This window comes from Pseudopipra pipra, chromosome 13, assembly GCF_036250125.1.
Source record: "Pseudopipra pipra isolate bDixPip1 chromosome 13, bDixPip1.hap1, whole genome shotgun sequence".
In the NCBI taxonomy this organism is placed as follows: domain Eukaryota; kingdom Metazoa; phylum Chordata; class Aves; order Passeriformes; family Pipridae; genus Pseudopipra; species Pseudopipra pipra.
In genome coordinates, this window is record NC_087561.1 from 12,717,932 (window position 1) to 12,728,218 (window position 10,287).

A 10,287-nucleotide genomic window follows, 5' to 3' on the forward strand; every position below is an offset into this window, starting at 1 on the left:
CCAGGTGGACAAGCAAAATGCCAGCAGAGGGTGACATGGGGAGCCTGGAGGTTTCTGAGCTGCTGCAGGAAAACCAGCATGGATTGTGCCAACCTGGGGAGTGTGGAGGCTTCTTCAGCCTGCTCATAGGCAGTGACAGCACTGTGGCCATCAGAGCATGTGGATCTTACCTGGTTGAATAGCACCTACGCAGACAACTCACTTTTATTTGGAGAGATGTTCTGGAGGAACAGGCTTGTGCCTTGGGAAGGCAGGCTTGGGACACTGCTGTCCTAGCAAAGGCATTGTGTGCACCTTGGTAACCTGTCTGGACCCACTGAGCAGGGAAAGAAGGGCTCTGGTTTCTTGCAGCAACTATGGTTGGGTGGGTTTCACACATCCCCCACTGTGTTTGAACCTTTCCTCTCTGAGGAATAAATGTCTCAGGGGACTTGTCAGGCTTGGTGTCCCCAAAGCTGGTTGGTGTCCCTTGGGATGTCATGTGGAGAGTTCTGCTGCACCATGCTCCCAGTGTTTTAACCACATTGTCACCACAGCCATGAACAGGGATGGAGGGAACTGCTCTGAAAATATGCTTATGTCCCCATGGGAGATGCAGGAAGATGAGGAGGGTCTGGCTCTGACCTCTCCTCCGTTCTCTGTATGTACGTTCTGGCCATGACAGTGTGTGATTCTTTGGTGACACAGAGAGGGTTTCACCTGGTGATACCTGCGGGATGTCAGAGCTCCTTGGCAGCAGCTGGCTCCCTGGGATGAGAGCTTGAACCTGGGTCTGGTGTGAGCCCCCAGGCTATGGGCAGAGGAAGGCTGCACAGGGGTGCACAGGGATTTTGATGTTAGCCCTCAGCACTGCTGCAGGCACTGTCCTGCTCAGGGCAGCTGCAGTGTCAAGGACTTTTTCCCCTCGAGCACCAAGTTTTGGTAGCAGAGCTGGGGACAGCTAGTCACCCTTGGGTACTCCACACCCTTTGCTCCCTCTCACTTTGGATGCTTGGTTCCTCAGGGAGCTCCTTGTGCCAGCTCCTTCCTCTACCTGTGCTGAGACAACTCCAGAGGGGACTGGTGGCACCCCTGAGCTGTCAGTAACAACTACTGAACACATCAGAGCATGCTGGAACAGGGGGTCAGGACATGCTGAACAACCACCAGCACCATCAGAGAGCAAATTAGGGACCTCTGCACGTTCCCAGTGAGGTGAGCACCGGCAGGCCCAGTACCTGAGTTATGGATGCTCATGACGAGGCAGCCAAGCAATTAGATCACTTCTCAGACCCATTAAGCATCAGACTGAGACTAAAAGACTTTCCATTTTCTTTGCAATCACTCATACAAGACATTTATTGTTTGCCTCTTGCTGCTCAGCATGGTGGCAACGCACTCGAGTGCAGCCTCACCCAGCCCCGCCGGAGCAGTGCAGGATGCCGAGGGATACACACAGTGAGGGTGCCACAGTCGGCAGGTTTGCACCTCACTGGACATTAAACAGGTAGTGACCTGTGTGTTGGCTGTGTCAGGATGCACCTGGCTGGGTGGTGGTGCGGCGGGCGGGTGTGGGGCAGCACCCGAGTGGTGGGTGCTACACCCTGCCCAGCATCCGCGCAATCCACCAGTTGCAGGGCATGATGATCCGGCAGATGACCCTCCCGCCCTGGTAGCAGTAGGGGTAAGGGTAGTAGCCCAGGAGGGGCTCGCAGACCCGCCGGCAGTAGCGGTTGGCACGGCGGCACTGGGCACAGCAGTATCCTCGCTCGTCCCACAGGGGATGGAACTCCAGCCCATTCTCTGACTGCGGGGAAGAGGGCAGCGTGTGGCTGAGGCACCCCAGGGGCATGGACAGGACATCCTGGGAAGGCAGCCAGGGCACCCCAGAGGCATGGGCAGAGCACCCCAGGAACATGGACAAGGCACTGTAGAGGCATGGACAGGGCATTCCAGCAGCATGGACAGGACATCCCAAGAAGCATAGCTAGGACACTGTGGGAGCATGGCCAAGATACCCCAGGGTTGTGGCCAGGGCACCCCAGACCATGGGCAGGGCACCCCAGGGTGTAATTCTCTCACTCACATAGTCATTGACGGGCAGGTCCTCCTCAGTGAGCTGTCGTGCCCGGCGCTTGGGCCCCAGCTGTGCATCCTTCTCCACCTCGTGCTCGCTCCCCCCATCCAGCCAGCTCTGGTTGTCTATGAGCAGTTCAGGGTCTTCTTCTTCTGCCCCTTCAAGGTTGGCCAGCTCAGGAGCTACAGGAAGAGCCCAAATGTTGCTGTCAACAACTACAGAGCAGGGGGACAAAAGCTGCAGCAAGAACTAATGTGTCTACCAGAATTTGGTGCCAAGGTACAGAAAATACCCACCAGGAAATCAGTACTCCATTTCCTCCTGCTCTCACTCAGCCTGGGAGAAGGGCTGTAGGAGGTAATGGCCCATGGGTGATGGGTGATGGGTGTCTGTGGGTGCTTTTGGCATCTCCTGCATGAGGCTGTGGGTGTGTAGAAGCACATCCTCATGGTGGGATCTGCTGCTGTGAGGTGGATTTGTAGATACAGCACTCATAGCTTGGGTAAGACCCACAGCAGCACTAATTTCCTTTGCTGGGGGGAGATGCCAGGAAGCCTCGGATGACCCAGTTGGACCCACTGACCTGGGACACAAGTGCCGCTGCAGATGGGATCTAACAGCAGGGACGAGGGAGCAGAAAGGAGACAAATCAAGGATACCAGCCTCTCTCTGCACCAAGGATCTCTGATACCCACCTGCCCTCAGGACCACGGGTGGCCAGTACCTGTTGGGGACATGATGTGGCTCTGTGGCTGCAGAGCAGAGGGAGTTTTCTCAGTAGGGAGTTTTAAACTAGCTCATTCAGCTGGAAGTGGGTTAGAGAGAGTGGGTAATTACACCGGCAGATCTCAGAGGCCACAACCTCTGTGAGGGCTGTGTAGTGAGCAGCTGGAGGTGGCAACCCCGCCGTGTGATTTAGATGCAGATGTCTGCTCACACTCTGATGTTCATGCGGTGTCGAGAATTTAGGCGTCCCAGTTTCCAGCAGCGCTGGTTTCTTTGCAGGTACAAAGGATTGGGTTTTTTTTTCCCTTGTTATGAGGAGGGTGGCCACTCTGCAAAGTGCAGGTCAGTGGGGAGCTGGCAGAGACAAGCAGTTTGCAGAGAGAAACTTCAGCCCCTGCTATTACACTGGCCGAGATCTCCTGTGGTCATGGGCAACACTGTGTTTGTGTCTGAGATGTACAGCAAGGCTGTGAAAATGGGTTCCCACCATGTCACAGTGGGGGACATGGCAGGGGGGCCATGAGTGTGTGACAGAGCTGCTCCTGGTGAGAGGGCTCAAGAGCACCTCGGGGAGGAGATGGCTCCTTGTACCTGCTATTGGTGTGGGGTGGATCCAGAAGATGGTCACATTTCTGCAGATGTCAAAAATTTTGGAGCTCTTCAGGAATTCCTTGTTCTGAATGGGCTTTTCCCCAGGCACCCAGACTACAGACTGCTCAAAGTAGGTGGTGGTGATTTCTTCTCCCTGGAAAAAGAGCAAGATTTGACCCTGGCATGGTCATCCACATGGGAGACACCCTCTCCCACCACTGGCTGCTTCTACTTCCCTTGGCTTACCCAGAGGCACCTCTCCCCTCCCAGAGAGCATCTGGACTTTATCTGCCTTGGCTCATGGTGCTCTCTGGGTGCACACAAAGTACCCAACTGGTCCTCACATGGGGAGAAAGCAAGCCTTATCTTTCCTGTCCACCTTCAGTCAAAACCACTATGCTCTCTCCTCTCCTAGCTGATCATCCCAAGGCCTTCTCCTGTGCAGTCCCCACTGTCTAGAAGAGCCTTCTGAAGCACCCCGACTCATTCAAACACAAGATTAAAACATCTCCTCTCTGCTTTCCTCTTAGTACTTAATCCCTCTCTCCTTCTGCTACTGATTTTGTGATTGAACACTTTAATTTATTCCTCACAAAAATTCTTTGCACGGCTGTATTCTGTAATTTATACCACATGTCTCTGTTGTTGCATTAGTCCATGGTGTGTTTTGGCACGCACTTAGGGAGGGAGATATATAAAGATTATTGGATGGATCTGCACTGAGCTCTCTGCCAAGGCAACGTTGTCTGTGTTGTTGGTGGTAGCCCATAGAGCAAGCTGGCAAAAGGCATTTTTCTCTCAGAAGGTGTCTGGAGCTGTATATCTCTCTCACAGAGTTTTTTTCTTATGACTTTGGGAAGACACAGGAAGGAGCCAACACAACCTGACCCAGTCTAGGTCGTTTTTGGATTCTCTGGTAGAAGCTGCAGGGTTGGGGTGGTGCTGCTTGCAGCACCTGGCAGCGTGCAGGCTCTGAGAAGAGATGGCTAGAGCTTAAATCTACATTTATCTCACTGGGTTTTACATTTCAGCTCTCTACCCGGGGCGATGCTCTGCTAAAGCCTGGGAAGTCATATCCCTTTTATGATGGTAGCTGAAAAGATCTATTAGCTTCTTAGGGCATAATCAAAGAATCGGTGTCTGGGAATTTGGGTCATGATTCAGGGAAATGTTTCTGCCCACGCTTCGTTTCAAACACATGTCCTGCTGGTGTTTTATCTGTGGCAGCATCCTTGGGGGGGATTCAATCTGCTAACACCCGTCGTCTCTCAAATGGGGAGGCAGGAAGGCTGTGCCACCACAGGGGCCTTGGGGATGGGGACAGGGCCAGGGGACAACTGCCATCAAAGGACTGAGCCATCACTCTGGGGTCAGAGAGGGGTTAAAATAGGGAGTCCAACACCTTTTTCCATGCAGCATGCAAAATGTGAGGCTCCTTGCAGCAGGATGCAGTGGGCAAAAGATAAATTGATGCAGGAAGCAACGAGGCACCTCAGTGGGAGGAAAGTACATGCAGGGAAGTGGCCCCAGCCTGATGCTTCCCACTGCTCAGGTCTATACACCAAGAGTTTTCTCAAATTGCATTTCTTAGAAGTGGCTGCTCTTTTAAATCCCTTACTTCTGCCTCATTCTGCTTGAGAACACGAGGCTCAAACCTGCGAGAAAACAATTTGATTGACTTTTTGCTGCCTGCTAATCCTGAGCTGCCTTGCGACCTTTTGACTACAACAGGATTATTGTTCTTGATCTCCGGTATTGTGCTGAGAGGTTTTTGTCTGTCGCTGTCTAATCCCGTCTCTTTTCACTTGTTTTTATAAGCAATCCTCTGAAATAAGAGCATTTTATGAAGCGATCACAGCTCATTATTTCTTTATTGCAGCCTCTCTGGGAAGGCTGGCACAGATGGGAGGGTGGCAGGAATGGCAGCCACTCTCCTATGCCAGGGAGAGGAGTGAGTTTCACTGGGGACAGAGGTGCCCTGTTTTATTCACCTACCTCAAGCTCGGGGATCTTGGCCTCTGTCGTCTCAGGTAGGACTTTAGTCTGAGTTTTGATGAAACATTTTTGAAGCCCCACAAAGAAGATGCCGGTTATTCCCTGCAGGATCAAAGCAAACACTCAAAAAGCAGTCAGGGCAAAGAGGAGGACAAATAACCCATTGTACAGAAGGTACAGCTGGAGGAGGACTTAGTCATATTTTTGATGTTGATGTTTTTGTGCCACCTCTGTTCCACAGTGGTGCTAAGATGCACTAACAGGTTCTCCTAAGCGATATTGCATTTTATGGTTTGGGAGAGCTGGGATTTTTGTAAATATTTTAAAGCAGGTAGTCATAAAATTTTACTCCGCTCCCCTTCTCCTTATAACTATCATGAGCTCTCATTATCATAAATAAAAATATGCAGAATAGTATCTGACCGTTATGGTTATATGAACATTCATCCCCCAGTTCCTGCTAGGCTATTAGCTCAAAATTTTGCCATATGTCACTGCACAGGGTATTTCCCTACAAATTTTAATTAGGTTTCAGAGAGAGCCTACAACAATGTCATGAGGTTTTAATGCTCTCCAGACAGATGAATGTACTGGGCTTGGATAGACTGATGATGATTGTGTTCCTTTGCAAGGGTAAATCCAATAACCAGATCTTGCTTGAAGATGTATGAACTGAACCATGCTACTATAAATACCAGTGGAAGCTTATGTAGGTATACATCTCCTTTCCTTTGAGAGTATCCTCAGAGAGTTTGAGCATTTCTCTCCCTGATGCAGGAGCAAATAGTCCTGGGACTTGCTTCAGTGATTCCACAGCACACTAAGGGGTCCCATCAGTCCTGCTGCAAGACTGGGGGGTCTCAGGGACAAACTGCCACACTCACATTTTTGAAGTCATGGATCTCCAGGATTTCCTCGCTGCCATTCCCGCTGGTGAAGGTCTCTGTCCTGGCAAGGGGGTCAATCTCCATCACAATCTTCTTCTTCTCACCATTGCTGAAGAACGTGTGTTCCATATCATAGACCTGTAAGGGCCAAAGTCACACAGGGGTCAGCTCAGCACCCCTCCCAGTTTCACATGCTGCCCAGTGGGTGAACAGGTTGGTGCTGGGTATCCTGCCATGGCTGCTTCCTCACACGGCAGCGCTGAGCCAAAGCAACCTTCTGGATAGCACAAGGAGAGGCAGCTCCCTAGTGTGAGGGCTCAGCAGAAGGTCAAGATGCAGCCAGAATGAGGGGTAATTGTCTGTCAAGCCTGGGATGTGTCAAACCTAGGAAAAGATGCTCATCCCACACTTGCACCAGGAGCTTTGCCACAGCTCAGCTCTTGCTCGTGCTTTCTGTGGCATGAGCCTGGTTACATCCCAGGCGGGACTGAAGTCCTGAACCCAAGGGGACCTCATTTTCCCTCCTCCCTGCCTTGCTTGCTGCATCACTGTCTCCCTGTCTCTCTTGCTCCATCACTGCATCCCCGTCTCGCTTACTCCATCACTGTGTCCTCAGCTCACTCGCTCCATCTCTGCGCCTTCTGTTTTTCCTGGAAAGGCAGAGGTAAGAGCCTCTCTCTGCCTGGAGTAGATCAAGGATCGCCTGCGGATCAAAGACCTCCTTGAGGGCTGCTGAAGAGCTTCGGGGCGTAGCAGCCGGCTTCCCGGCGGCATTCCTCCCCACGGGGAGCCGGGGTGAGCAACGCCGGAGGGAGCAGCCCTCCCCTCCTCGCAGGTGCTCGCCGCACTCAGCCAGCCCGGCAGCCCTCCAGTCTCTGCGGATGCCTGACCCTTAAAGGATGAGTAGTGGCAGATGCTATTTGAAGCACAGAAATTATCCTGCTGGCGCAGCGTGAGCTGGCGAGCCTCAGGGAATCTTGTTTTCCCGATGCTGTGTGGAAGCAAAGGGCTTGTGCAAAACCCCTCAAGTCCACTGGGCAGGGAGGAGGGATGTAGGCACGGTGATGGGAAAGCCCTGTTAATCCCCTGGCATGGCCATGGAGCCAGGGAAGGAGCACCGTGGCCCCATTGGTGTGGGGCAGGGGCTCTGCCTTCAGTGCCAACCAAAACCCCCTTTCACAGTCTCCTGATTCCTGCACATATCTTCCCATTTGGGGGTTTCAAAGTCTCTTAGCAATGTTTCCAGCATCAGCATAACCCATTTTGCATCCACCTGGGCACAGAACCGGCTGTGGGAACTGCTAGGTGCCTTCACCCCTGCTTAAAGGTTAGAGGAGTGATATGCACCTTGGCAGCGATGAGCATCTCCTGTTGGTCTGCAAGAAGCTTTTACAAAGATATATAGCTCTCAATGGATTTTATGATATGGTAAAAACAGTCTGAAGCCTAAAATGGCTGTAAGGTTGCTAGTTTTGACTGAAAAAATATGCATGGCGCCATGAATCATTTCTAGGAGGGCAGGATCCCAGGTGGCACCTTACCTTCGAGTGCCTCTCCATTTACAAATAATTACTTTGGCCACTGCAGCGTCCAGCTAACCCACTTGGGCTTTGCCAGCTCTGTGCTATTCAGGGAGCTGTGAGAAGTTTTCTAGGGCTAAAAATGACACTTTCTGGTGAATCATTGAAATACGCCCCCCTGCGAGGCTGCAATGAAAACCCCTTGTTAGCTGCATCAGCCACTGTGCCCGCTGGCGCAGGTGCTGCCTTGCAGGGGGCACAGCCAAGTCCAAGGCAACCCCTCAGAGGGACAACTTTTCTTTCAAGTTTTTTCCCACACTCTGGTTATATTATGGGAGCTTGAAATGTTTCTTGTTCTTTAAAGAGTTTAATTCCCCTTATTTTATATTTTTGAGTGTTAGGAAGTTCCAGCCTCCCCCCACGCTGCTTTTCCCCAAGTCAAAGCAGGGTCAGCTGGAGAAGACATTGCCCTGCAGCCATTGGGACACAGCAGTGCTGGACACTGGGAGTGTCAGCATACAGCTCCACTGCAGGAACATCTCTGCTTTCCTGTGACCTCACACTCCACTTGCCTGCCCATCAGGTGTGGGGGAGGGCTGGATGGACTCCATCCTTCACCAGTGCCCGCCAGTGAGGATGCCAAGGACTGGTGTTCTGGATATGCTTTCTGAGACTGGCAATGTCTCTGTGCTGCCAATGGAAATCCTCCCCTCCAGGGGTTAACAACCTCTTCCCCTCATGGCTGGCATGACCCCTGTTTTTCTAGGAACAGTAGAGACTTTATAACCATCTTGGCAGGATCCTGGAGGCACATCTGGCTTTTATTGCTTTTTCTTTTATTTTGGGGGGTATTTATTTCTATTTGCTGATAAGAAGACAAAGTTTCCAGCAAGCAGGGTGCTTCCTCTGCCCGGCAGGAGGGCAGCCTGACTGGGCTGGAGCAGCTCTGGCGTGGGGCAGGGAGGAGAGAGGAGTTGCCAGCATGGGAAACAGGCTGCCTTGGCTGCACATGGGAATTTTGTAGACGTTCTTGAGAGTTGTCAAAACCTGCTGGCGCCAGGGTGCAAAGTGGGGCCTCCTGGATGAGCATGGAAATTCAAAGGAAAGGAGAATGAGGGGTACTAGGCAGGCTGTTAGCTTCAAGGTTAAGGGATTTACTTGGGGTACGGGATAAAAAAAGAGTTTTGGCAGAATTGTCAGGATGTTGGGTGGCAGCAGGCAGAGATGGACAGGAGATGCACAGTCCTGCTGCCACCCTGACATGCTCGGCACTTACAGCAGTGTCCGTCTGGAGCTGGGAATAAACGAGCCCAATCCAGTTAGCAGGAGCTCCTCCAGAAGCTAATCTGTCTCATCGTCCCCTCACATTGCAGATACATTAAAGTAAGAAATATAATCCATGACAATCAATCACCACTGCATCCTGGCTTTCTCTCCTCTCTATGCAGTGGCATAATGACTTTTCCACCAGTTTCTGGCAAGATAATTGAAATGAAATGGAAAATATTTTCTTACTTGTCATAAAATTTGCTGCCGGTGAAATAAGAGTAACTTTAACTCTTCGTGGCGTAGCTCCCACCCCTGTAATTGTCAACTGGGGAAAGAATGCGGTGGCAGGGAAAAAAACTCAGCCTGTATTAAGTAAAAGCCAGTTATGAATAATACAGAGATTTTTAAAAGTGCCATGAATACTTGTGGTCTGAGAAAATGCACTTTGTGAAGTTGCTTGGGTTTTGGGGGATAGTTAAAAGTTTCAGGGGTTAAGGGGAGGAGGACAACTCTGTCTGAGGAAACAAGGCTTTGAAATGCTGTATCAAAGAGTTTTTACTTACTTTTCTGGGTGTTGGGTTCCAGAGGTATTTGACACCAAAAAATATCAGAATAAGAGAAAGGAGCAGCACACCGAGGAGCAGTCCACAGAGCTGGTACCTGGGGCAGCTCTTCTTCCGTGGCTTGGCTGCTTCTGCCTAGTTAATGACAAAACAGTGATAGCCCGGGTGTGCCGAGGATTCGAGGAGGAAGGACACGCATGTATCAGACATTTGTGGTGCTGCAGAGATGCAGGGTGGCAAGGCAAGCCATGAACTTACGTCCAGAAAGCGGCAGTGCTCCGGGCTCTCCCGAGCCGTCCCTCCCATGGTCTCCTCAGTGTGCGACGACGCCAGCCCGCTCCGAGGTGGAGTTAGGCTCTGTCTGCACACGCGGTGGGAAGGCTGGGTCACGGCCGCCCCCATGGAGGTGCAGCCAGCTTTCCCCACAGCCTGCGGGGCCCCAGGCGCTCCCACAGCGCTCCTGTCTGCAGGGCACAAGCCATTCCCACGCTGCTGGAGACGAGCCCACATGAAGCCTCACAGTGCGGTCGGTGCCTGTCACATACGTCCAGGGTCACATTTTTGGTTTAATCTCTGCTTCCTCCGTACCCTGTTGCCCATGCACCAATGGCTGGAGGTGCCCAGGCTGTGCAAATGCTGCCAGTCCCCCCATAGCTTGGGGACGTGGGCACTGCTGCAGT

General features: G+C 51.9%; 1 protein-coding gene across 1 annotated transcript; it reads right to left on the bottom strand.

Annotated features, from left to right (window-relative positions):
• Positions 1–1,299: 1,299 nt before the first annotated feature.
• TNMD (tenomodulin) lies at positions 1,300–9,941 on the bottom strand. The gene is made up of 7 exons (XM_064669464.1): positions 9,866–9,941; positions 9,608–9,742; positions 6,253–6,393; positions 5,369–5,470; positions 3,374–3,527; positions 2,066–2,238; positions 1,300–1,786 (listed from the first exon to the last, which is right to left on the bottom strand). Exons 1-7 carry the CDS (start codon positions 9,911–9,913, stop codon positions 1,577–1,579), a joined length of 963 nt encoding a protein of 320 aa, XP_064525534.1. The 5' UTR covers positions 9,914–9,941; the 3' UTR covers positions 1,300–1,576.
• Positions 9,942–10,287: the final 346 nt, after the last annotated feature.